The sequence below is a fragment of the Vulpes vulpes genome, chromosome 15 (genome assembly GCF_048418805.1).
Source record: "Vulpes vulpes isolate BD-2025 chromosome 15, VulVul3, whole genome shotgun sequence".
Classification (NCBI taxonomy): domain Eukaryota; kingdom Metazoa; phylum Chordata; class Mammalia; order Carnivora; family Canidae; genus Vulpes; species Vulpes vulpes.
Window position 1 is genome coordinate 45,117,915 of NC_132794.1, and position 27,864 is coordinate 45,145,778.

General features: G+C 39.4%; 2 protein-coding genes across 2 annotated transcripts in view; one reads left to right on the plus strand and one right to left on the minus strand.

Moving 5' to 3' along the window:
* LOC112919806 (short transmembrane mitochondrial protein 1-like) overlaps nt 1–27,864 on the minus strand; it is a 295,192-nt gene that overhangs the window by 221,715 nt on the left and 45,613 nt on the right. The window lies entirely within an intron of this gene.
* TMCO5A (transmembrane and coiled-coil domains 5A) lies at nt 6,659–27,778 on the plus strand. Its single transcript, XM_072740559.1, has 11 exons — nt 6,659–6,920; nt 8,690–8,723; nt 9,671–9,820; nt 10,244–10,367; nt 10,744–10,794; nt 11,538–11,609; nt 15,143–15,199; nt 15,589–15,648; nt 16,077–16,141; nt 17,666–17,723; nt 27,656–27,778. Exons 1-11 carry the CDS (start codon nt 6,659–6,661, stop codon nt 27,776–27,778), a joined length of 1,056 nt encoding a protein of 351 aa, XP_072596660.1.

Genomic DNA, 27,864 nt, shown 5'->3' on the forward strand with positions numbered 1-27,864 from the left:
ATATTTGCAAATGACGTATCAGATAAAGGGCTGGTTTCCAAGATCTATAAAGAACTTATTAAACTCAACACCAAAGAAACAAACAATCCAATCATGAAATGGGCAAAAGACATGAAGAGAAATCTCACAGAGGAAGACATGGACATGGCCAACATGCACATGAGAAAATGCTCTTGCCATCAGGGAAATACAAATCAAAACCAGAATGAGATACCACCTCACACCAGTGAGAATGGGGAAAATTAACAAGACAGGAAACAACAAATGTTGGAGAGGATGTGGAGAAAGGGGAACCCTCTTGCACTGTTGGTGGGAATGTGAACTGGTGCAGCCACTCTGGAAAACTGTGTGGAGGTTCCTCAAAGAGTTAAAAATAGACCTGCCCTACGACCCAGCAATTGCACTGCTGGGGATTTACCCCAAAGATTCAGATGCAGTGAAACAGCGGGACACCTGCACCCCGATGTTTATAGCAGCAATGGCCACAATAGCCAAACTGTGGAAGGAGCCTCGGTGTCCATCGAAAGATGATGGATAAAGGAGATGTGGTCTATGTATACAATGGAATATTCCTCAGCCATTGGAAATGACAAATACCCACCATTTGCTTCGACATGGATGGAACTGGAGGGTATTATGCTGAGTGAAGTAAGTCAATCGGAGAAGGACAAACAGTGTATGTTCTCATTCATTTGGGGAATATAAATAATAGTGAAAGGGAATATAAAGGAAGGGAAAAGAAATGTTGGGAAATATCAGGAAGGGAGACAGAACATAAAGACTCCTACCTCTGGGACACGAAATAGGGGTGGTGGAAGGGGAGGAGGGCGGGTGTTGGAGGGGAATGGGTGACGGGCACTGAGGTGGACACTTGACGGGATGAGCACTGGGTGTTTTTCTGTATGTTGGTAAATTGAACACCAAAAAAAATTAATTAAAAAAAAAAGAACTTAACACTATATAAAGATTAATTAAAGAGTAGCTAAGGCTGGAGAGCCACAACATTTGTGGGCATCCAGGTCACAGCATTTGCTTTGCGAGGTAGTTATTGGATCATTTCCGGTTTGATACACTAGTCCATCGCTTTTGGCAGTGGGTGTTTCTGCTATTCTCAAATAAATTCCATCTTAGCTTGACCTTAAAAAATAAATAAATAAATAAATAAATTATGTAAGTGTGGAAAATGCAAGGTATCGGGACTCAAAACAGAGCACAGAAGAAATCACTTCCCAGAATTTTCAAAATTAACTTTTCATCAGAGGGAAATGAATCATTTAACTCAAAAAATGAAATGATTTATTACTGTTTTCCTACTTAAATGCTATTTTATAAGGACCAAAGTCCTTATAAAAGTCCTTATATACTAATTGGTACTGGAATACTTTAACAGTATAATCAGGAAAGCAAAATATATATATATATATAAAATCAGGAAAGCATAAGACAAAAGATGAATTTGAAACAGACCCTGAGATAAGGACTTGAATATAAATAGTTTATTTAGAGAACTTCTTAGATGATTCTTAAACTCCTCACCTACTTTAGAATTAATGTAGAGCCAAGATTGGAGGAAAGATTTCTTCAGAGGGCTGTGCTGTGTCTATACCCACAGTGGCATATAGATCCCTCTCTAGCCTAATGAGATATGAATTCAAAGGGAAGGATGGGAGGGCTGCTTCTCCCTTTGCCTCAAGATAAGTGAGGTAGGCTGAATGACGTCCCCCTCCAAACACGTCCATGTCCCCATCCTCTGTGGGGATGCTACTTCACATGACAACTGGTCTTTGCAGATGTGTTTAAGGATCTTGAAATGGGGATATTATCCTTGAGTTATTTGGATGAACCAGAGGTTATTATCAGGGACTTTGTAAGAGGGTGGCAGGAAGGTCAGAAAGAGAGCAGACAATGTGATCATAGAAGCAAAGGTCAGAGAATCAGAGAGAGATCTGAAGATTCTACACTTCTGGCTTTCAGGAAGAAAGAAGGAGCCATGAGCCTAGGAATGCAGGTTGCCTTTAGAAGCTGGAAAAGCCAAGGAAAGAAATTCCTTCTTTCCTAGAGCCTCCAGAAGAAAGCAGCCTTGCCAAAACCTTGATTTTACCTGTTGAGAGCCATGTCAGACTTCTGACCTCCAGAACTGTACAATAATAAATAATAAAATAATAAAAACAAAGGTTGTGGCGATTTATTTTAGCAATGATACAAAATTAATATAAGAAAAGGGTTTTCGGGAGCCCATTAGATCATCCTAGGTGTCCTCACATGCATAAGGAATACTAGAGACCACTGTAAGACTGTCATCTAGAAAATCTAAGGGCATGAGAGAGGTTAGCTAACTGCTTTGACAGCAAAGGAAACAAGTGGGAGCTGGCCTGTGTTCCAGAGCCTGTTCAGACAAAGAATATGTGAGTGTGTCTGCCTGCACAGGATTGACTTAGGTCGCATTCATGAGAGCCACCTGCAAGGCCAGCTTCATGGACATATTCTGCTATCACTGACTTGAAATTCTTAATTTTTGAGAAAAGGCCCTCATTCTCAGAGTTCTACACAGCGTGAACTCAGTTCACTATGTTCTACAAATCATATAGCCAGTCCTGGCCAACTAGAAGGCCAAGTGATCGGCCAAGAGAACCTGGCAAGATGACAAAAGTCTTAGTGGCTAAGGGAGAGGCAAATGAATGACTGGATTAGACATGCATGCAATTGTCCAGGTCAGACCTAGAATTTCCAGGTATGCCACAAGAGTGCTTTGGCAATTTCCAACAACTTCCACAAGAGAAAGCATTAGGTCTACACTCCACGCAGGCCCTAAGGGACAGGGTGCCGGTACACAACAGAACCAGTCAAGTAAGGACTTTAAAGTCCCCTTTCCTATCTTACCTCTTCTCATTTGTAGCCAGCCTGGTGGAAAGGAGAGATAGGTGTGCTCCCTGTGGAAAGAGAGAAGTCAACAAGCCCATTCCCAGTGCAGTCTTTCCACCCACAGCAGGCCTCAGCTCCCAGAGGGCAGAAACCTCCACTCCACACCAGGCACAGAGTTTTTATTATGACATGGTACTAGATCCTTGGATTACTGAACTGGAACATCGTTTTGGGACTGAAAGTAACCAGAAAATGTCATGAGATTGCCACATTTCCATTTAGGGGAAGAATTAGCCCCAGTGAAAACAATTTGAAAGAATAAGGAGAGACCAAACTATCTCTAGATTGCAAGCAATGGCTACAGAAGTAAAAGTGGAGGAGTTAGAGACAAAAACTCTCTCATTACAGGTGTGGTAAGACATTGTTCACCAAGAAGATTTAATATTACTTTTGTAAACCAAACCAAAGGGACGCCTGGGTGGCTCAGCAGTTGAGCATCTGCCTTTGGCCCAGGGAGTGATCCTGGAGTTCCGAGATCAAGTCCCACATCAGGCTTCCCTGATGAAGCAGGGAGCCTGCTTCTCCCTCTGCCTATGTCTCTGCCTCTCTCTGTGTGTCTCTCATGAATAAATAAAAGATAAAATCTTTAAAAAAAATAAACCAAACCAAAAATAATATAAAGGGGGGGGGGGAACTCCAATATACAACTTCCAGTGGGAAAAAAATGCTTGATAAAAACCTGAGCTTCCTCGCCAAATGGAAAGCTAAAGTAAAATATCTCCCCTGAGATGTCTGATCATAATGCACAGTATGGACAGCACTGGAGGCTTCTTCCTCCCATCCATCCTTCACTGCTCCAGAATTATCTTTCTCAAATACAATGACCATGTCACTTTCTACCTAAAAGTTTCTCATGCTTCTTGGGGTGCCTCAAGATGAAACCTGACATCCTGAGCACAAGTATGCAGTGCTTGTGCTCAGGATGGTGGGAAAGGGACAGCGAGGTTCCTTTCCTGTCATGCCATATATGCTCTTAGAGCACTAATCCCCAAACTTTAATTACTCACATTCCACCTTCACAATGTTTGCTACATTCACCTTCCCCCAGAACAACTAACTACTTAATATTTTTCTTTAAACCAAGTACTATTTTTACGCCAATACATTTATTTTCATGCAAAGCAATGTTTCTAAGTTTTAATGTACTACTTGAAGCTTTACTACCAAATATTTAACCATCACTATTTAAAATTAATTTTTAAAATAAAAAATGTTACCTCCTAAAACTATTAATTACACAACCAACTGTTCATGTACGACACATTGGGACGTGCTGCTTTAGAGAGAAAGTACAGTGAACTTTCACCACTCACTGAGCATAGTGTGCCTTTGAATCTATCATTCCCTCCTCTTAGAATATCCTTTCCTATTATATGTAATTTACTCCCTTCCTTTAAGACTCACCTTCCCTTTGAAGCTTCCCTAACTCATACAGTTGCTCCCCATCTGAACTCGAAAGCAATTTTTAGCTGCCTCCACCATAACATTTATCACAATGTAGTTAGTACCTTATGAAACCGAGTACTCAAGTTGTCTTTGAGACATCGCATTATCTACTTAGGTACTCACAAAAATGTCTGCTAAACAAATGAAGAATGATGGATTATATAGAGCTAAACGTTAGTCATTCATAGTATAAGTATTGTAGTATAATATTACTTCTATTAAGTAAAAGACATCCTAACATCTCAATGCATGAAAGACTCCTCTGTAATGATCAAAGGCCAATCAGCAAGTTTAGAGGTGTTCCCAGTACAGGGCAGAAAGAACACAGAAGGACTGAGAAGGTAGTATAAAATTACACTAGATTTTAGTGTAGCATTTTTATGCAAGCTTGCTTGCAGAGGTTCTGGTTATCCTTTTTAGGAATCCTCCATTTAATGATCACTTCCTTACCTCAAACTTTTTAAATTAAAGCTAGAGAAGCAGATTTGAAATAAAGCAGTGATTAAGTATGGTGAGTTCTGAAATGACCTCGTTGAAAACCAAAATTATGTCACTAACAGGTGAGACCCCCTGAATAACTGCTAGTCCCTAATACCAGCCCTGTATTACAATCAGGGAAATGCCTTCTTCTTATATTTTCCCAGGCTTACAGAAGAATGAGCCAGATAATGGTAAGAGATGAGGTCTCACGTCTGGCAGATATTTTTTAATCTTTTTTAATCTCAACAAGACATTTAATCTCTCCTGCCTTTATTTTCCTCATTTGTAAAATAAAAAGCAGTTGACTAATATTCTAATGAATAGACATTCAAAATTGGTAAAAATATAAATGTATACTTTGACATTCTGGTTATACATGAAAAATATAAAGACTATACATGTATATTCAAGGGCTGTTATTAGAGGAAGGGAAAACAATTCAAATGTTCATAAATTCAGTCACAGTTAAAGATTTGCTGAGTATCTCACATAGATTGACTTGTGTTCCCCCTCCCCAATATTCGTATGTTGACATCTAAATACCTAATACCTCAGAATGTAACTTTATCTGAAGATAGGGTCTTTACAGTGGTAATTAACTTTAAATGAGGTCATTAGGGTGGGCCCTAGTCCTATATGACTGGTGTCGTCTTAGAAGGGGAGATTAGGACATAGACACACACAGAGGGAAGACCATGTGAGGACACAGACAGAACACAGCCACCTAAGCCAAGGAACGAGACCTCAGGAGAAACAACCCTGCCAACACTTTGCTCAGGACTCACAGTCTCCAGAACTGTGAGAAAATAAATTTCTGTTGTTTAAATCACTCTATCTGTAGCAGTACTTTGTTATGGTGGCTCTAAAAAGGTACTCTTCCTGGTCTTGGAGAAAAGATGGGTATGCAAAAAGATAAACAGTATGGAAAGAGGGGTATGATGAAATGGATTATAAATATTATCAACTCAATAGACTTTTATGTAGAGATTAAAATTATAATTATAGGGAATATGTAGCAACCTGAGAAATGTTCATAAAGATATTAAGTGAAAAGGCAAAACACCACAGTATATCTATTCTATGATAACTATAAAAGATGGTTTGTTAGCAGGCAAAAAAAAAAAAAAAAAAAACAGAAAAGAAGAAGAAAATTTGGAAAAATACAGGGTTTTTGCTGAAGTGAAATCCTTGGTGAACTTTCCTTTTTAGTTCTTTCTTGCTGTTGTAATAGCAATGATGCAATAAATTTAGAAGGATTAGTTTTAAATTACACAACTTTTTGTCAATTTAAACTACCGTAGTTTACTGGATATTAAATAATAACCATATTAAGTACTGGTACATTCTCCTCTCTCTCTCTCTCTCTCTCTCTCTCTCTCTCTCTCTCTCTGTCTTTGCTTTATGTTTCAGTTTGGTTCAAGTTTCTGCTTTTGAAAAAGCTATTCTGAGAAGTATTCTGAAAGGAAATTCGAAGAGATTTTATGAGCCTAAAGACTGTACAAAAATAGTTACTAAAAATAAGTAAGGACATAAGGAAAATAGTGTACTTGATTCTGTATTTGAAAACTGATCTAAAATGAGGTTCTAGAGCCTTGCCTGGCTCTGAGCCTCAAAAGCAGGCTCATTTATAAAAATATCTGAGAAGATTTCGCCAAAGTAAAGTGAGGACAACTGAAGTGAGCAGAAGAAATAGGTCTCCATCTGCCTGAGGCAGCAGAAAGGACCAGGGCCCGGGCAGCTTATCGGGGACTCATGCATCTGACCAGGGCCCTCGCTGCAGAAGGGTAGAGCCCCAGCAAAAAGAGCCCAAATGTCCAGCGTGTCAAAAGAGGGTGTTTTCACAACCGACTCCCACATAAAGGCCACTGCATCCCGGGCAGCAATGCAGCAAAATCGGCATCTCTCCGCGACTCTTCTGCACGGGGCAGGGTATGGCATGGAAACAGCTGCCCTAGAGCCGCACTGGGTGTTAATCAAAAGCCACCTCCCAAAGAGCGGGGAGGTTTATATCAAGGACCTTAATCTGCCCCCAAGGCCCTGCTTTTACCTTGATTTAGCAGTTCTCACTAATGGCAATCTGTTGTCTTCATCCCACGCAAGGCCCCTCGGCTTGGGGTTCCGCTGCTCCTAGGGCTTGCCTTTGGTAGCCCCTCAAGGAGAAAAGCTCCCCAGGAAGGAGATGGAGCTTTATTTTTATCCCAAAGTCTCTATCCAATACATTAATCGCTACGATAACCTTGGTCCAGGGCATTTCCTGGAGAAGCTATAACCAGCTGGGGTTAATGAACTCTCCCTACCATTAATTCCTGGGAGAGGCCATTGGCCTGAATTGTTACTTAATTACTCTTCTGTGTACAGCTTCATAAAGCAATGAAATGCCTTCTTTCAGGAAGAAGGGAGATGGTAATGGGGGTCATCAGAGGCCATTAATTTTACAAATAGTTTGTTAGAAACTACAGTATTGTAAGAAGTCACTCTGGCCTACAAATCAACTCAATGCAGTCCTTATTAAGTCAAGATCTGAAACTTCCAGGTTTCCAGTGACTTGCACACACAAAAAGTTACAAATTGTGCAGAATCTGGCCAAAATGTACACACCAGATAAGATAAATGTACTCATTTATTCTGTTACTTGTGTTACCCCTTTTACGCACCCACCCGGCATACACACACACATACACACACACACACACACACCCCCTAGAGTGTAAACTCCATAAAGGCAGGTTCTTTGGACTCTTTTGTTCACTCTGTCCCGAGTACTTATAACAGTGCTTGGCAAAAATAGATGTTCTTTCAAAGTTTCAGTGTTTGTTGAATGAATGAGTAGTTAGTTGGCTACTTTATAGGATTGGACTACTGGTGTTAGGACCCAGAGTTCCCATATGAGTCACACTCAGGCAGGAAAAGTGCTCAATCTGCCAGAGAAATAAAGACAGAGGCTTAACCCTTCAAAGTGCCTAGAAATCAGATCCATTAAAACTACTGCCACCAAAGGGAAGACTCAACCCTGAAACATGTATCCCTCTAGGCTGTGAACTTGGCACAAATGATAAGAATCCAGTGCCACCCACCCTACTGTGACATATTGCCCCACCCATCTTATGTCAATAACAGAGTCATGACGCTATGCAAAGTTCTGAGATTCTATTGGATGGTTCCAGTGAAAGATTAGACTCTTCAGAAGCTAACAGACTAGGGCAGAATCAAGAAGACCATACATCAGAAGGGAGGTAGAGTTTATTGGAGAAAAGAAGGCAACTAAGTACCAACAAAAGCCAGTTATTTACTCCTGCTTATTTTTTCTGAGTCCTATTTAATACTAGAGATCTTAATATCTGGAGATCCTTATAGAAGTCAGACAAGAAAGAAGAGAGGTTATTTTTCAGGGCACATGTATCCATCCATGGAGTCTTAAGAGAAGCAGCTGGGCATAGAGAAAAAAAGAGACTTAAGAACAATCGATAACCTCTATTGATTCTTATTGTCATGTACACATTTTCAAAGGATTTTGTGTTGGTGAATCATCTTAGTATACCTGCCAACAGGATTTATATTGAATTTTCCAGCATTATCCTTCTATCTTCACTGTATCCTTACTGAGGCATAATCATATCATGGGCAGAAGAATCACAAGGCTTTTTTGTTGTTGTTGTTGTTATGTCCAAAATGTAGAACTGGGAGGGAGGAAACCAGTTAATTTTATTCCTATATTTTGGGACTTTCGTGTAGTTACAGAGTGGACCTACTTCCCCAATTCATTAGATACATCTCTGCTGGTATTTTAGGGAATCTACCATGGAAGAACACAAGGACAAGCAGCTAGATTATGAGTAAGTAGTCATAATTATGCAAAGCCACATCCAAGGACCAAGGTATGAGCATGTCTGCTGTTGATTCCTTTCTTCATCTTCTAGTTTCCCTCTTTCCTTCAGTTCCTATCCATCACTGCACTCAGCCCCAAGTGCCCCTGCCCTCCTGAAGTGATATCCATTGCAAATCCCCCATCCAAGCCAGCCCATCCAAGATAGGATTTTCCTTTTCCAAAATCCTCCCTCACGCCTACTCAAAACAAAGGTCCCTCTGCCTCACTATCTTATTTCCAGTTAATCATTTTAGAGACAAACCAATTAATTGGCGAACTGGAAAATGAAAAGTTTACTGAGAGCTTCCCACGTGCCAGATAACTTTCTAGACTGCACTAGCATTAAGTTACAATTATTTCATTCAAATTTACTTCAAAAAAGATGTCTGCATTCTTGAAAGTGAATGCCTGGATTACTTCTGTGTGTGCTCAATGGAGTGACTACCATAGTAGATTCTCAAGCCTTCTAGCAGGCAATGGAGAAGTTTTCAGATGGGGAGAAGCAGGAAAAGACTGAAGCCCTAACTGCTAATGGAAATTTCTTATGGTTCTGCATAAAGCAGAATCAACTATGTACCAGCTACCTGAATAAAAGTACTTGATAAAAGTATATCACATGAGCAGGCTTTGTGAACAATTTGAGAAATCATTCTCTCCAATGCAAAAGGCTATTTAAGGAAGTAAAACTTCTCCTGGAAGCAAAGTGGAGGTACACTATTATCCTGAGCCCTTTGGGCGAGAAATACTGGGTAAAACCTTTCTTGCTGACTGAATTAAGAATTACCGAAACAAATTATAGAGCATGATTAAGAAACATAATTCCCTAAAAATGAAAAAGTACACTCCCAGAAATAGCCAAGCTAATGTGTTATATGTCCACTAGATATCCTCTTTAGTCCAAAGGTTATTGATCTTAAGATAACTGGCCCTTGTTCATTTTGGGGGCTGAGTCTATAGGTCAGAAAAAGTGGAAATCCTAAGATTGGTCCAGTCAAAGAGGAACATTAACAGTTTGAACATGGATCTTGAAAGGGATATGCAGAGAATAGATGAAGCAAATCAGGAACTTCTTCTCAAAATCCATGAGAAAGAAAATGAGATTCAGAGGTAAGTTTTGGGGCTTGGTGAGGGACCTTCCTGATCCAAAGAACTGGGTGGAGGAAAAGAAACAAAACTCAATATCCCAGCTTATGCTAGGGACCTGTATCTTATATAACAAAAAAAGTTTCTTCTTCATTCTTTGGTGTTGGTCTATGGTTCAAATCCTGAAATACAGCAAGTTTCAGATAAAATCTTAAAAGAATGAGTGGTTCTTACCTGAGCTAAAAGAGCTTTGGGGTGTTTGATGCGGGAATCACCGGAATCGTACTTGTTTTATCTTTGGAGTCATTCTGATCCTAAGGATCCAGGAAAGAAAGGGTTTCCAACTTGGGATTTGGATTTATTGTCATTGAAGTACCCTTAAAATTGACATGTCTTTTATCAGTTCTAAGGCTGTCATTCTTCATAGTGCCTGCTTACGTTTTCCAGGCTGGAAAGTGAGATCACTCAGACCAGAGACTTGGCTGAAGATGAAGAGTGGGAGAAGGAGAACTGCATCGCAATGGAGAGGCAAAAGGCCTTGCAGGAGCTGGAAGAAGAAACAGCTAGACTTGTAAGCAAGAGGCAGGGAAGAGCCATTTGATAGATTGTATTCCTCATCCCTGTCAGATAAAATAATCTCCCCTTTTGCATACAAAGAAAAGTCAGCCCCAAAGTCATAGCAGAATATGTTCTTGCATGTGTGGACGGTAGGGTTTCTCTGATAATATTTAATATTAGGAAGCCCTGCATGTGGACCTCTCGACCTCTAGTAAGTTGGTGTGTCCATATAGAGACCAAATCACAGATTTTTTTATCTGACATTATGCAGGAAGGTATGGTTACTACAGGAAAATATCACTGGGGTGAAATGGAGAACAATCAACTGAATAAAAACAGACGGTAGTGTGCAGATACACACTTAATACTCTGCTTCTTTCTCTCAACAGGATAGGAAGAATGAAACTCTGGTTCACAGTATAGAAGAACTTCAAAGAAAGGTGGGGTGAGGCTCTTGTGCTCCTGGGTGTCCCCAAGCAGCCCCAATCATCTAAGAGGCAAGGGAGGAAAAATGATCACAGAGGATCCCACATGTCAGAGACACCTGTTCTGGGAGTGGATACTAATCCTACCCACTGTCCTGAGGCTGAACCTCATGACCTAGGTGCCATGGATTTTCCCTGCAAGCATCAGGTGATAGGAGTGCATAGGGTACTCCAGGTATTCAGTGATCCCATGAGTTCTTCATTCTGTCACAAAGAAATGGATCCCAACAGATACTTTGTTGAAGGGATTGACTGAGACCCTTGTGGTGAGAGGTTAATTTTACTTTCACTAGAGACTGCTAAAAATATTTAATGCCAAAAAGTTCCCTCTTCTTTGTCCAGGTATTCTCTCTACCTCAACTCCTAGTCAAAATACAGTGGGCTTCTTTATGATTACTCTACTTTCCGACCCATGCCTACAGCCCTGTATAATCTGGCATGGATTAGGGGGTTCAGGGAAGTACTCCTGCGTTAAGCAGACTCTAGTTTGGGTGTCAAAACTAACAAGAGGAGGGAAATGGAGGTAGAATAAGGATGTTCCCAAAGACACCAAGCTTCCATCAAGGGACCATCTCCTGGTAGCTCTAATCAAGGCCAAGTTACTGGCTCCACACACCAGAGAATGTCTTTGTCTTCTATATTTTTTAATTTGATAGAATTTTTATTTGAAATATATTTTTTTCTATTTGAACCCATAGCTTACAAGGAAATCACATAAGGCAAACAAGTGTGAACAAGACAAGCCAAAGGGATCCCCAGAAGAGTCAAAGGTAAACAAAAAAGCAATCTCAAATGGGTTTGGGCTGTATGACATGTAAACAATTGTCAAAGTTAGGATAAATTCTTTGCAGTTTCAGCCATTCCAGGCTTCAGCCTGGACTGCTAGGTGCTGAATTCTCTTCTCCCCTTTGTAAGGAATTTCACTCCGAAGCCTATATTTTGTTCTCTCCATGAAAAGAACAGAACACAAATGCTCAAATGCATATATAGCATTGAAATCCCTCGTTTCAATCCTGCCCCCAGCGGTCCTTAGTATAATACATGAAGTTGGGCAATTTAATCAGTCCTTCTCAGCCTCAGTTTGAAAACTGAATGAAATTATGTATATAAAATATTCTTTTTCCAGAGTTCTAAAACATTAAAAAGTCACAATTTTAAGGGGATCATTTAAAAGTCTAGCTGAAGCATATGTATGACTTCATAGAGGCAGAGTCTGGATTTGTAAATCTACTGTGTGCTAGGTAATTTACACACCTTGTCATTGACTCCAATTCAGAAAAGAATTCAATCTATTGGTCATTCAAATACATAGTGACCTCTACCTACTAAGTGCATCATACAGTGCTTAGCATCTCTCTAATTGTGTTCTAGAGCTAAAAACCTGAGCACAATCACAATCCGTCTTCTCAAAAATACAAGGTTTAGACACTTTTTTACTCAGCACATAAAATTCTTACTTGATCATTTCTGTAAGATTATGTCTTTGCCTTACCTAATTTCTCTTTTGCTTTTTTTAAAGCTGTTTGTTATTATTATTATTTTATTATTTAGTAATCTCTATATCCAACATGGGACTCACACTCACAAGTCTGAGATCAAGAACTGCATGCTCTTTTGACTGAGCCAGCCAGGTGCCCCTTGCTTATTTTTTTCTTAAATTGATAGTTATTTTTATGTATTTCATTTAAGAACAAACAGAAGAATTCTTCAGGCTCTATAAAGATAAAAATTATGTTTTACTACCTAACAGCATAATATACAATAGGCTTTTAAATGCATTGTCCCTATTTCTCAATCTCTTTTGCTTCTTAAACCTATATTAAGCCCATACTTGGGCTCACACTGTGCATGAAGCTTCTGAAGATATGGACACAATGAAAATAGAAATAGAAAGTGAAAGAAGAGAGCATTACTGCCCTATGTTCTGTTAGCCAAATTAGGGTTGACAGCCATAAAAAAAGAGGAAACCCAAAGCCACCAAGTAAGCTGTTGGGCATGCCCATCCAGGAAACTTACCAGGAAAGAAAGAAGTTTGGAGCCTATGTGTATCTCAAGAATAAATTGGAACTAAGACTAGGAAGGAATATGAAACTCCCTTACTATCCTTGCTATAAAACTGCAGCAATGAGGAGATTGATTTTCTTCCTTCTGCCCAAAGCAAGCTTTTCTAATAGTAAGCCTGCCAAGATCTAGTGGCAATGCTTTAAGTATGGCTAGGCTAGGCTGGCCATGTCAGGTGAAATAGACTCTAGATAGAGAGTTTGCAGCACAACATTGGCCGTTGTTTTCCTGGCAGCACTCAGCCCAGCCTGAACAATTCCAGAGTATTATCAGCCCTTGGATCACTCCATTTTATCCACCTATTTTGTAGAATTCTATGAAATATACATAATTTATTTTGTTTCTGTTCCTCTTGCATGCTGGTGATCAGTTCAATAATTTAATAGGATGTCTGCCTCAACTCCTTGTAACTCAAACCACTGTCTTTAAAATACAGCCTTCAGGGGTGCCTGGGAGGCTCCGTTCAGTAAGCATCTGACCCTGGCTTTCAGCTCCGGTCATGATCTCAGGGTCCTGTGATCAAACCCCAAGTCAGATCCAAGCTGTGTGTAATCTGCTTGAGGATTCTCTCTCTCTCTCTCTCTCTCTCTCTCTCTCTGCCTTCCTCCTGTGCTTGTGTGCTCTCTCTCTCTCTCTCTCTCTCTCTCTCAAATTAATAAATAAATCTTTAAAATATAGCCCTTGGCAAGTGAAATAAGTCAGAGAAAAACAAATACCATATGATTTCATGCATATGTGGAATTTAAGAAACAAAACAAATGAACATATGGGAGGCAGGAAAAAAAGAGAAAGGAAGGGGATGCCTAGGTGGCTCAGTGGTTGAGCATCTGCCTTTTGCCCAGGGTGTGATCCTGGAGTCCCAGCATCGAGTCCCACATCGGACTCCCTGCATGGAACCTGCTTCTCTCTCTGCCTATATCTCTGCCTCTCTCTCTCTCTCTCTCTCTCTCTCTCTCTCTGTGCCTCTCATGAATAAATAAATAAAATCTTAAAAAAAACAGAGAGAGAGAAAAACAAACCACAAGATACTCTTAATGATAGAGAACAAACTGAAAGCTGATGAAAGGAGATAGGTGCGGGATGAGTATTAAGGAGGACACTTAATATGATTAGCACCAAGTGTTGTATGTAAGTGATAAGTCACTAAATTCTACTCCTGAAACCAATATTGAACTGTATGTTAACTGTATGTTAATCATAATTTTAATAATAATTTGAAAAAAAATATTTTTTTCTGCTTAAAATAAAATATGTAAAATACAGCCCTTAGCACATTTGGTTGTTTGGCCCTAGATGTAATTGACTGGAAAGGAAAGGAACTGTTAGAAGTCCAAATGTGAAATAATGGTATCTAGACGAAACAGAACTGAAAAAGGAAAAGGAAGAAAGACTATAACATGTCCTCTCTGCCCACAGATTATATGCCAAATGCATCTACTCCTATCTACTACTACTATTACTACCACTCTTTTGCAAGCCACCACAACCCCTCATCTGCATGCTAAAGTTGCCTCCTAATTAGTCCTTCTGCTTTTACACTTACCCCAAACAATCTACCTTCCACACATAGAAAACACTCTTCTTTAGAAAGAAGACAAACCAGACTATGTCTTTACAATTTCAAGCTCTCACCTGGCTTCTCTCTGTAATTAGAATAAATACTCAGGGATCCCTGGGTGGCGCAGCGGTTTGGCGCCTGCCTTTGGCCCAGGGCGCGATCCTGGAGACCCGGGATCGGGTCCCACGTCGGGCTCCCAGGGCATGAAGCCTGCTTCTCCCTCTGCCTGTGTCTCTGCCTCTCTCTCTCTCTGTGACTATCATGAATAAATAAATTAAATCTTTAAAAAAAAAAAAAAGAATAAATACTCAAACTCTCTAGAAGCTATCAGGCCCTACATAATTTCATGTGTCTACCTTTCCCCACTCATTCTTATCAATCTCCCCTATGCTTCTGCTGTATAACTTCTTCATAAACACCAAATTTGTGCTATTTCACAGCCTTGGTCCTTGCTGTACTTCTGCATGGGAAATATTTCTTCCAGATCTCTATTTGGCTAATATTTATTATTTAAATTCAACCCAAGAGTCATCTCACCTCAAGTTTGACTCCCCTCCACTAAAAAAGCATCTAAAATTGGTCCTGAGGTTCTTGAACCACCTGTAAGATAGCCTGTCAGATCCCATTTCAGAATGGAATCCTGCTTTTGCCTGGCTAAGTTACAATATCCTTCCCTTTCTCCAGGCTAAATTACAACAGCTGGAGGCTTCCTGTGCAGTCCAAGAGAAAGAACTAGCCAAGGTAATGACAATAACTTCAATGTTTTCCCAAAGGAAAGAAAACTTGATCCCTGGTCACAAGATTTGAAGGAATGTATTAGAGTATGTGAATAGATTCCCCTGGATCACCTTCTGTTTAACATTTTTTACAGGATACCTTCCATAAACTATATCATCAATAAATCATTATCTATTTTTCTCCCAACTGTCCCCAAATAATTCTCATTGGGACTATAAAATATAGCTTGTTTATCCTTAAAAAAAGATATGAGTTCACACATACAGCAAATACATATTTAGAACAATTAGAAAAACACATTTAGGGCCTGGGACCTAAGAGGAAACTTAGTATACTACTGTTGTTATAGCAATTTACCGAGCAAAATTTAAGACTGAATTTTGGCTTCCGAGGTCATGGAAGACTATGCATTTGTGGCCCAGCTCTGTGAAGATCAGGCCCTCTGCATAAAGGTACAGTTTCTCAGTAAATGGATAGCAATGGGTTTGTTAAGGTACAGAATGAAATGAAACCAAGCTCTTCAAAGAACTCTGCAACAATTTTAATTCTTCAAGATAGCAATGCAAAGGCCTTTAGGGAGGATGACACTCCATCACAAAAACCACTCTATTAGTGCCCTACTATCCTAAGCTCTGTGCTCTTGAATTAATAATGAGCATTTTTCCTATTTATAATCCCAACAACTGTAGGCACCTGCCCAGTGGTGAAGTGCAGTGAGAGATCTGGATTTGTGGGAGGCTGAGGGACTGGGAAAGGAGACAAAATGGCAGTGGGAATACCAACCATTCATGTGACAATGTAGTAATACATACATATTATGATTAGAAAGAGCATAAAGTTTCTGGCTAATAACTGTAGTTTCTTTTATTTCTCTTTGAAGAAGTACCAGGAAACTTTGAGGAAAATAGAAGAAGAACTAGAGACTCGGTTCCTTGAAAGAGAAGTGTGAGCTTTGGCAAACAAAGGAACATCCTGGTTTTAGTGGTAACTCCATTTCAGATGGGGTCAGAGCAAACTTCCCTCTGACCAATTCCTATTTGGAATTGATTGAGCCCCTACACTATGTAACCTTCCCCTCTGTTATCGATCTGGTTGACCCTTACTAAACCACATCCATTTTTAAATGCAGTCTTAAAAGACTGCAGAAACACACCTTCCTTCATACTTTTATCACCTTACCAATTATTTGGGTTTATATTAAAGGCAGGAGCATGTGCTTTAAAAAGAGTTAGTGGTCTGGCACCTTGATAAAAAGGGCATTCCTTATATTTTACAAAAAAGGTCTTAAAATTAATATTACTCCCACTCCCCCAAAATATACAGAAACTCAACTATATGGGCTAGATGTGAAACTAATCTCCAGATACAAACTAGGGCTATCATATTATGAAACCAAACTTATACTAGATGTAACTATGAACATTAAAAATTAGAAATGAGGGCAGCCCTGGTGGCTCAGTGGTTTAGCGCCGCCTTCAGCCCAGGGCCTGATCTTGGGATCCGGGATCGAGTCCCACGTCGGGCTCCCTGCATGGGGCCTGCTTCTCCCTCTGCCTGTGTCTCTGTGTCCCCCATGAATAAATAAATAAAATCTTTTAAAAATATAAATAATAAAAATAAAAATTAGAAATGATAGGGCAGCCTGGGTGTCTCAAAAGTTTAGCGCCACCTTCAGGCCAGGACCTGATCATGGAGTCCCATGTCAAGGCTCCCTGCATGGAGCCTGCTTCTCCCTCTGCCTGTGTCTCTGCTTCTCTGTATGTGTGTGTGTGTGTGTGTGTGTGTGTGTGTCTCATGAATAAATAAATAAAATCTTTAAAAATAAATAAATAAATAAATAAATAAATAAATAAATAAATAAAAATTAGAAATGATAGAGAAAATCCCCCACCAAGAAATTACTCCTTGAGTTTGTCAGAAGAGTTTAAATAGTGAGAAACTAAAGCCAAAAACCTCACTTGCATTTCTTGACCCTCTTTAGAAGTTAAATCTTAAACAGTTGGGAAGTTTTTCCACTTATTAAATATTTTGGAATCTGGGGACTAACAAAAAGATCTAAACTGTATATAGCCTCTAAGTACGCTCAGTTCACACTGTGGCCTGGAGGCCAGGACACCAGAACTTAGAGGTCCTTGCCTCTAAAGAACACCTTCAAATCTTCTGAGATCCTTCCTGAACATTAAGTATGATTCCATTGGTAAGCCAAGATTTTAGAATAGGGCTGCTCAATAGAAGTTTCTGTGCTATCCAAAATGTAGTCACTAGCCACCCATTGAGTACTTGAAAGATGACTATTGTGACTGAGGAACTTATTTTTTTTATTGTCATTAAATGTAAACTGTTACATATAGCCACTGACTACCATAGTGCACAATATAGTTTAGAATATAAAACTGTTTATAAATAACCATGACATAGTATGAATATTTGAAGGTACTTTATTCAACCCCTATGTTCTTTTTCCCCTAGATCAAAAGTCTTGAGCATGAATTCTGCAAGAAGAGAGTCTAACAGCCAAAATAATAAAGTAAGCATTTCACTCTACTTTCAGCTTCTCTCAGTGTCATTGCCTTCAAGGGAGTTTCCAAAACACTATCAGCCACCAAACACATACCAATCTTCCCATGTGCATTTTCCAAGAATAGTACCAGACATATTTCTAAAGCATTCTAACCCTAACACACAAAGAAGATCCTATGAAACAATGGTCTTTCCTCTCTTGGTGCCATGCAAATGATGTATTCTCAAAGAAACTAGCCTAATATATCACAGAGTTCAGGATGGAAGCAAGAAGAAACACTAATTGAGGACACACTGTATGAGAGGAGGTCAATACAAGACCCATGTACCACTGCTCCCATCTCCCAGAATCACTATGCTCTTTCCTGGTGATTCCAACATGGTCCCAAAACTCTTATTACACAGAGAACCAGGGCACCTATCATCATCTAATCAGAGCTGGCCCATGAGTTAAAACATGAGAAGTCATTTCTTCTTTATGATACAGCTTCAGTGTCTGCTCATATTTAACATCATGATGTCATTAGCAGATATGCAAAGGTCTAAAGGACACAGAATTGGATGCACCAGGATTCTTGGCCTGCTTAGCATCTTGTGACAGCAAGTTTATAAGGCAAAAAGATAAACTTTTGTTAGACTTTAATTTTATCATTTATATTGGTTTAAGAGCCAAAATTGACATTCACCAGAAATTTTATCATTGAGATATATGGTCCTCATAACTTCAGAAAAAGGGAAATAACCTCTTCCTAAAAAGCAAATATCAACAACCAATCATTGTCCTGGAGTCATTCAGATGTTTGGATATATATTAGACCACATTCAGAGTGACCATGGTTCCCATTATTCTGAACAAGTCATTCTGGCCTCAAGCTTGCATATTATATAACTAACAAAAACAGCAACAACAAAACTCTTGAAATTACTTAGATCCCACCTCTCTAAGAACCAAGCTTGGTTTGCTCACTGATATATCCCACCATCTACCCCTTAGTGACTCATCAAAGTATTCCTTCTCACCACCTCTCAAAGAAAAAGCAGAGTTGTCTTCATCAAGATTACCGAAGTCCCGTGATGGTTCAATGACCTATAATGTTCGAACAATCTTTACAGAGTCTGCCTGAGCGACTGGCCTGTTGACATGCCACTTAAACTCACTCAAGCTATAGAACCAAATTTGTAACCCAGAAAGTTTCTAATTCCAATTCTGTGCGTGTCGTTTCCACAATTTTAAAATGTGACTGTAATTCCTCTTCGTTTTTTTTTTTTTTCACAAGGAAGCTAAAAGGAAAATGAAATGACTGAGAAAATATTTTGGAAGAGAGACGCCACAGAAATCCAGGATACATCCTCATCTTTACATTTTTTATAGCTTTTAAAATTTCTCTTAGAATATATTTGTGTGGTTTTCATAGCCTGTAAAGTTCTTTAAAGGTTACTGGTTAAGTAGGAGGTAACAGTGTAGTTGAAAGAGCCCTGAATGCATATTCAGAGGACCCAGGTTCCAAGCCTGCCCTTGCCACTTGCTAGCTTTATGACCTTGGGCAACCTTTTTATGCCTTCATTTATTCCTATCAATATATTTTAAAAGTGATAAAACTACACATACATACACACTCGCATGCATATATGGTTGTCTTTGAAAATTCCATCTGTTTAAACAGCATATAAAAAATTATAAGATATTATCTAAATATAACATTAACTACTGGCTCACTGAATGTTATTTGACAGTGATGATAGCTTCCAGAAATTGCTTATTTATCCATATCCTTTCTTCTCCCAGGATCATTCTCTCCAAAAGAAGAGAACATGGTTCTGTAAAAGGTAAGTAGACATTATTGAATAAACTTCCTGGAAAACTGGGAGTTCCACTTAGCTATCCTGGCAGATAACAAAGTCTAGACAAGGAGACCCTTATATACATACACACACCCAGAGTGAAGTCAACAAACTAATGTCATTGATGACTTTTTTTACATATGTTTGTTAGTTCTAACGTATGACTTCCTTGTCCAAAGACAATTCCTAATCTCAACTTTCCAGTTTTAGAAGCCGATAGTCTAGCAGTAATCAGAAACAGGAATTTTATCACCTAAGAGAGAGATGGCAAACTTACACTTACTCCTTTTTCCCTTTAACAGTTTGAATTAGCTTGATGGATCTGGTTCTCCAATGACATCAGTAGATTATGAATGGGGAAGGGGATCTTTTTGTGGTTCATAAGATGATGAATAGGGTTTTCACACTATGTGTGAGGTGTAGCTACCTCAAATCTTGTGACAGTAACAACATGTTACATTAGAAATAGTAGAGAACTTGCAAATTCAAGTATACCCCTGCCTAACATAAATAAGAGAGAAGATGATTGTGAAAGATCGTACCCAGCCCATAATAATTGCTGGAAAATACTTGTTAAACTGAATAAGAGCTCAAGGTTCAAATAACCAAGTGGATATTAGTCCTGAGGGAATTACTGTGATAGCAAAATAAAATTGGCATTCATGAAGCCCCTGCATTTCCAAGGAAGGATCAGATTATGTTCACTAGAATTTGTTTAAGAAGAAATAGAGAAGCATATTTTCAAAGTGGTATGAAATAAGATTTAGAAATAGTTCCACCAAAATGGTTAAAATTATTGGTGCTTAAAGGCTACTCCAATTATCTATAAAATTTGCGTAAGGGGGGATACCACTTCATACCAGATAAGTGTTAAATATTTGGATATCCCTAAACACAATGTTCCCAGGACAGCCAGCAGAATTTCCCTAGAACTGCCAGGCTGCCTTCACCTATAGTTTGACATCAATGCCTCACGTGAACTGCCCACGTGGGCTCCCAAGAGAAGAATGGTCTGCCTTAAAAGAGAGTTATTATCCCGAAGAGAACCTGACAACACCCTAAAAGTCTAGTTCTTCATATCAAACATCAAATATCATCTCTCTTCTTGCTCTGCTCCAACATCCTGTCAGCCACTGGTATATTGGGTCTGGCCCAAGAGATAAGAAAGCTAAATTATTCCTAAGATTTTCTCTGGGAATGTCATCCCAGAACTTTCTCATAAATACTGTTTAGTTTCAAGGAGAATACTAGGAAGAAGTTTATGAAGCTTTCTGATTCTAATTCTGACCAAGATGCTATACTCTAACAGACCCTGGCTCCTGTCACCAAGATCAGTTCTAGAGAAAATCTTAAGGAAACTAGTGGGGAAGAATCTGTTTTTCACTGGTAGGTAGAGGTATGTAGGGAATTTATTCCTCAGCTGGTGGCAGCCCACCACTGCTGGACAAGGGTAATACAGGAAAAGAAAAAGTAAAGATTCGCTTGCACAAATCATAGTAAAACCACAAGGCCAAAATAATACATAAGCTAAAGAAGAAATCAGAACCATCACAGAGGAATTTACAGAAATTCATTTGGAAACATTAAAAGTAATATGAATGAAAGAAGAGAAATACCATGATTATAGATAGAAAGCCATAGTATCATAGGTGTATCAATTCTCTTCAGATGATAGTCTCAGTTCAGTTCCAACCAAACTGCCCAGAAAGGCTTTTTTAAATTAAATTGAATACAATTATTCTAAAATATATTCTTCTTTTAAAGATTTTATTTATTTATTCATGAGACAGAGAGAGAGGCAGAGACACAGGCAGAGAGAGGAGAAGCAGGCTCCCTGCACTGAGCCCGATGCGGAACTCGATCCCAGGACTCCAGGATCATACCCTGAGCCAAAGGCAGACGCTCAACCACTGAGCCACCCAGGCGTCCCTCTAAAATATATTCTATGTAGAAGAATAAAGAGTCAAAAATAACTCTGGCAAATTTAAAGAAGAGCAAGGAGTGGGGAACATGCCCTTCTAGATATCACAACTTCCTATAAAGCTACAGTAATTATAATAGAATGATATTGTCACAAGAATAGGAAAATCAACCAATGAAATAGAAACAGTGCATATATAGAACTCTGATATGTGACAGTGGCATTTCAGAGAGAAAAGGAAGAATTGTTCAAGAAACATGGTAGGGGAAAAAAATAGTTAACCAGTTGAGAAAAAATGAGATTGGATCGATGTGTTAAGGACTAAATGTCCAAAAAAAGAAAAAAAAAACTTTAAAACTTGGCATCAGTTATCTACTGCCACATAAAAAATTATCCCAAAGTGGCTTCAAGCAACAAACATTTATCATCTCACGGTTTCCGTGGATTAGGAATCTTTGAGCCACTTAGCTGGGTGCTTCTAGCTCAGGGTCTGATATAAGGTTGCAATTAAGATGTTGGCCAAAATTAGAGTCAGTAGAAGGCCTGGATGGGCTGGAGGATCTATTTCCAAGGGAACTTACTCATATTCTGGCAAATTTTACTGCTTGTTAGCAGGAGGTCTCAGCTCCTCCTTACATGGAGCTCTCCACAAGGCTGCTTGTGTATCCTCACAGTATGACAGCTGGCTTCCTCCTGGGAATAAGGAACAAACTGCAATGCCTTTAGTATGTAATCTAACAAGCCACTCACTGTCACTTCCATGACACTCTACTCTTTAGAACCAAGTCAATAAGTCCAGGCCACACTCTAAGGCAGAAGAGCCTCTTGAAGGGTGCAATACCAAAGAATGTGTGGACATATTTTAAACTACCATAAACTGTTACTAGAAAATAGGAGCATCTTTTAGGCCTTGGTGTAGGGAACAGTTCTTTAAATAAGTGACAAACAGTAGTGATTCTAATTAAAGATTGATAAACTACACTTTTTAAAAAATAACTTTTGTTCTTTAACACCTTAGAGCAAGTGAAAGTTGTAAGGTGGAGCGAATATATTCCCAGTACACACAATGGAAAAGGGTTGATATCAAGAACATATAAAGAACTCCTGCAAATCAATAAGACTAGCCCAAACAACCTAGCAAATGGGCAAGAGGAAGCACATAAGACCTGTGAACAGATGTTCAGCATCATTGTTCATCAGAGAAGTGCAAATTAAGACTCTTGCTTTATATCCAGTTGGCAACATTTTTAAAACCTCTTGATATCAAGTGTTGGGGAAATACGGATTCACAGAAACACATACCCTGCTGATGGGTTACAACTTTTTATAAATGCTTTTTATAAATTTATAAATGCTTTTTATAAATTTGTAAACAAGTTTACAAAACAAAAACAAAAATAAAAAAATAAAAAAATAAAAGGACAAGATAATTTCAGATAGTCATAAATGCTAAAAGGAAATAAAACATGGTGATGAAAGAGAGTAACAGACAAGCCAGCATCCTGGAAGGAGCTGCCTTTACAAGGAGTTCTTCAGTAATGAAGATAACAATTAGTGGAAGACATTTGAATATCAAGGAGGAGCAAGACATACATTTAGGCAGACGTTTTATTTTGTTTCTGGTTTTCTAACCCCTGGTTAACAGTTTCTTGACTTTCTCTTTTCAGGATTTTTCAATACGTCTTTTTCACCACCCTATTTTTCATCAGACTGCTGGGCTACTTGTTTTTCCATATAAGTTTTATAAATCCAGACCTCCTTATCAACATACTGCCCAAGATATTGAGCAGGGGCATCCTGTGGAAGCTAAGATGCTTTCTCTTTCCATCTCTGACACTTGAGACAGAGGACATGTTACCCCACTGATCCCCAAGAAATATCCTTGAGCAAAAGAAGGCAAGTGATGAGTCTGAGTCTGTAGACTAAGAGGCGGCGGAATTTGCGAAGGGAAAAGGTTTTCCTCAGTGTTTGCCTTGAGGTCTGTCTACTTAATTACCTTCTCTTTCCATGCTGTCTTTCCAAGACTGACCTTGCCCAGGAAAAAGCTCTGTCGATAGATTTCTATGGCTATAGGATGAGCTAAATAGTACCAGATAGTGAACAAACTAGACCATTTTTAGAATACTGTCATAGATGCTAAGCAAAGTTAGAGTTGACCAATTCTTCCAGGAAATCTTTAAAATCTGAAAGACTGGATCCCTGCCTATAATACAGAAGATTGCTCACTACTTACATTAGAATCCTTTAGTTACAAATGACCTTAACTTAAATTAATTTGTAAATTCATAGCAAAGAAAAAAAAAAGCTCGGGGAGATGGGGGAAGAAGGGGAATTATTACCTCATGGAACTAAAACTCTGGGGTTCCCGGCATGGCTGGATTCAGAAGTCTCAAAGCAATATCACTGAGGTTTCATCACTCTCTCTCTTTAAATTGGCATTCTCCTTTTAGTGGCAAGATACTGCCAACAGCCTAAGTCCCATAGTACAAGATTAGCAGCCTTGGGAGAATGGAACAGTCTTTTCAACAACTCCAACAGGAAACTTCAGAGAAACTGCCTCAGCTGGGGCCATGTGCCTAACCCTGCCCCACATTCAGTGTGGCCAAGGGAATGGGAATACTCGGATTAGTCAAGTATGAATCCAACCTCTTGGGGAGGTTGATAAGAGGAAAAGAGATAAATAAGGAAGTGAACCTCACCTAAACTACATGGAACAAATTTCTCTAAGAAGGGGCTCAGTTCCCAAAGAAAGGAAAAGGGACACTGGGCAGGCAAGAGCAGATGTCCACCTAATCACTAGTTTTAGCCTTACACTTAAACATCCAATTTTTTCTTTCTCTTTTTTTTTAGATTTATTTATTTGAGAGAGAGAGCATGCACACACATGCACAAGCAGGGGAGGGACACAGGGAGTGGAGAGAGAGAATCCGGAGGAGACTCCGTACTGAGCACAGAGCCCAATTCAGGGCTCAATTCCATGACCCTGAGATCATGACCTGAGCCAAAACCAAATTGGACACTGGGTCCAAAAACTGGACTGACCCAGGTGCCCCAACATCCAACTTTTTCAATTAAACAAACTCTTAAAACTATAGTTCACTTCATATGTATTCCTGCCAGTAAAAATTTTAACTTCTCAAGATCATAGATCATCTTCTCAAGATCAATTTCATCTTCTCAAGATCAAAAACCTACTGTAAAAAAACTCAGTAAAAGTACCATATTAAGAATCAGATTTGTAGGGCTACAGCAAGGATTCTAAACTAAATAGCCTATGATTAATACAAACTGCTTCACAAACTTGGGGTAACCTACATATGGTCACACCTCTTATTTTTCCCATTAGTGACTGAATCATCCCCATGCCTTATTAACAAGGTATATTCAAATTCCCTGTTAGAGCTTCCCAACCCTTCTAAATTATCCGGAGCCTTGAGAGCTCTGAAATCCAAGGGCAGGGAGGGGTCATTCTGGCTTCCACACCAGCAGGGATCAAACATAAAGACCCCTCAGTTCATTGCTTCTTGAGGCCACACAAGGGCACTACTAAAAACTAGTTCTGCACAGGTTGATCAAATAATTTATCATCCAAATCAAGACACATGTGAGAATAGAAAAGGACACTATTAGTAATTATGCCAGGACAAGAGAAATCAAACAGGGTTGTCTCAACAGACCAGGACATAGGATTGCCTTCTGTGCAGTCTAAGGCCTGGCATAGTGTGTTTTGTTGAGGGAAGCAGGTGCCATGCTTCAGTGTTAAGTTCAGTCAAGGGTATCTTATGCTTAAGGTCCCAGTACCAGGGATCAAGGTGCACCCCTCCTTCCATCCCTATACTGAGCCCTCGGTTCCAGGGTCAGTTTCTAAAGGATCAAGATTGAATACGGTTTTTGCCAGCCTCACCCTTGCCTCCCCAGGAAGCCTATTAGTCTGGAAAGTCTGACTACTCTCAGGACACCCACACTCTGGAGGTCAGAGGGCTGGTCTCAAGACTCAACCCTCAAAATACAAAGGCCCAAAGAAACTCTAAGGGAGGACCTAAAGAATACACCTTCACTTTCAGATACTTTTCAGGCTTTTCTGGAATTTCTGCCAGAAAGAGCAGCATTAGTTTACTAAATAAAAGTCAGTGTTTAACCTGCCATTCTTTTCTATGGTCAAACCTGTGTTTTCTAACTTGGCATCAATTAGTCTATTTGGGCAACATCTCTATACGTCTACATTCCAAAATACTCATTCCTCAAAATGATGAGTTTATATTGCTCAAGATTTGGAAGCAGAGGGAAAGGAAGAGAAAAGAGAAAAGGAAGAAAAAGAAAAATTCCCAGTACCATGTAGCGTCAGGGATATACAGATAAAAGAGACATAGCATCTGTCTTTGGGAAGGTGAAAAGAAGAGACAGATAAATCATGTGCATACATGATGAGTCCCACAATGGAAAAAAAGAGGGAGGGAGTAATTCCCCATGCCTATGTCCAATAGAAGCTGATATCAGATCCAAGGATTATGCTAGCCTGAGAGGAAGAATGGCAGGCCAAGCACTAAATAAACCCACCACGCATCAACAAAGCCATTCTCTATTGAAAGGCTAAAAGCTTCCTCTACCCTAGACAGATATTTTAAACAGAAGTAACCAAATAGAAATAACCATAAGATTGAGCAACATTCTTTCTCAACAAATTACCTAGAATGAGTAAATTAGTTCTTAATCCCAGGCTTCTGAAAAAAAAACCAAACGTGTTTCTTCTGGCAGTTATTAAGATAAAACACAAAATACCTATAATCTGACATTACAAATAACTGCGTTATTTACCCAGCACAGCCCGCTAAATGGAAATTTAGTCCCACACTGAATAGCATTGGAATTCTGGGATCTAGTGGAATCTAGCAGTTTCTTCCCGCTGGGTGGCCGATGCCACATTAAATGAAATGGATTTCATTCTTGGCAGAAGGGAAAGATCAGGTTGGGCCAGCTCCCACTTAACTGTATCCTACTACATGATAAAGCAAGATATCCACACCTCCTAAACTCCTGATTTTGAAACTTGGAATCATCAGGGAAAAAAAAAAAAAGTACTCTCCCATAATGTGGTTTCAGAGTCATTTATTTTAAGAAAAAAACATTTTTTAAGTTTTCTTTCATGCATATTTCATTATTCGCTAATTTTCTTTGCTGTAGCCAAGTGGAATAGTGCTGAGGAAACAGTTCAAAAGTTATTGTAGAGGACATGAATCCCGAACGCCAGCTTGAAATCCATAGAATTTCCCTGTTTGTTGTTTAAGTAATGGTAAACGTTGACTGTGTTGTTTGGGGTTATACAGAAGACAGTAGCTGAGAGGATTTAGAGCAGGAATGTCTGCTCAGAGGGTACAGAGAGCCAGCTAAAAAAAAAAATTGTTCCCAGAAGGTAGAGAAATTCAGCAAAACAGTTTTCATCACGTATTATCATTACTGTAAGAGATTCTATGGTATTTCATTAAGAGGATTTTATTAAAAAGGAGAAGAAGGGGGAGGGAAGGGAGCAGGAGAAAAGGGAAGGAGGAAGAAAAAAAAAAGAAAGAAGAAAGAAAAATATGTTGATCCCCTACTGGTAGAAACTTTGGACCATGAACTGCTGGTTTCTATGTTATATGCCTTTATATCATCACAGCTATCAACTATACTCTCTTAAGGTGGTATCGACTTTTTAAATTTTATAATACCGAGAAGCAGGGTTCTTCCAAAGGCAAGGTTCAATGGTTAAAAATCACTGTTTTAACAGTTCTTTCTATTAAAGAACAAAACTAATGGAAACCCTTCTGTGTTTGCAGTGAAAAGGGGAAGGGGGCATCATATATAATGTGGGGTCGAAGCCTGTCTAGAAACAAGAACAGGGGAAGCCCGTGCTGTTGCCTCTCCTGCTGGATATTCACGGTGGAGACTGGCTTGGAGGTGCAGCAGGTCTGGGGGTCAACCACTGCAGAAAACAGAGCACCCTGTTTGGCTCTGGAGCCCGTTGCTTCCCTGTTTGACCGCCACTGCATGGCTCCCTCAGGAACAGCAGAGGGCACTGCTCCACGGGGCACGCAGCATCTCCAGAAGCCAGTTCTGTACATGGAAAAGTAAACCCTTACTGGATGCAGACCAGACCCAGGAAGGTCAGGATAATGGCAAATTTGTCCCATTTTTCACAGGTTCATAGACCAGAGCCAAGTTTGAACATCAAGAGCACAGAGACGATGAAGCACCCTATCCCAAGAGCTGAATCACTACCGACAATTATAACCTGCCTGAAATCTTCAGACTATGGGTCTTGAGCGGAAGATTTCCTTACATGGTCTCTGCCTACCATGAAGCAGGATGCCACACTTTGATAAATCCCCAAAATCCTTCACACTCAACA

What these genes read in the sequence shown, in the direction of transcription:
- TMCO5A (XM_072740559.1), top strand. Translation starts at nt 6,659, where the DNA reads ATGTCCAGCGTGTCAAAAGAGGGTGTTTTCACAACCGACTCCCACATA. An exon ending in AAAGAAAATGAGATTCAGAG is followed by an intron (nt 9,821 to 10,243) that starts GTAAGTTTTGGG and finishes TACGTTTTCCAG; the next exon opens with GCTGGAAAGTGAGATCACTC. An exon ending in AAGAGAAAGAACTAGCCAAG is followed by an intron (nt 15,200 to 15,588) that starts GTAATGACAATA and finishes TTGGCTTCCGAG; the next exon opens with GTCATGGAAGACTATGCATT.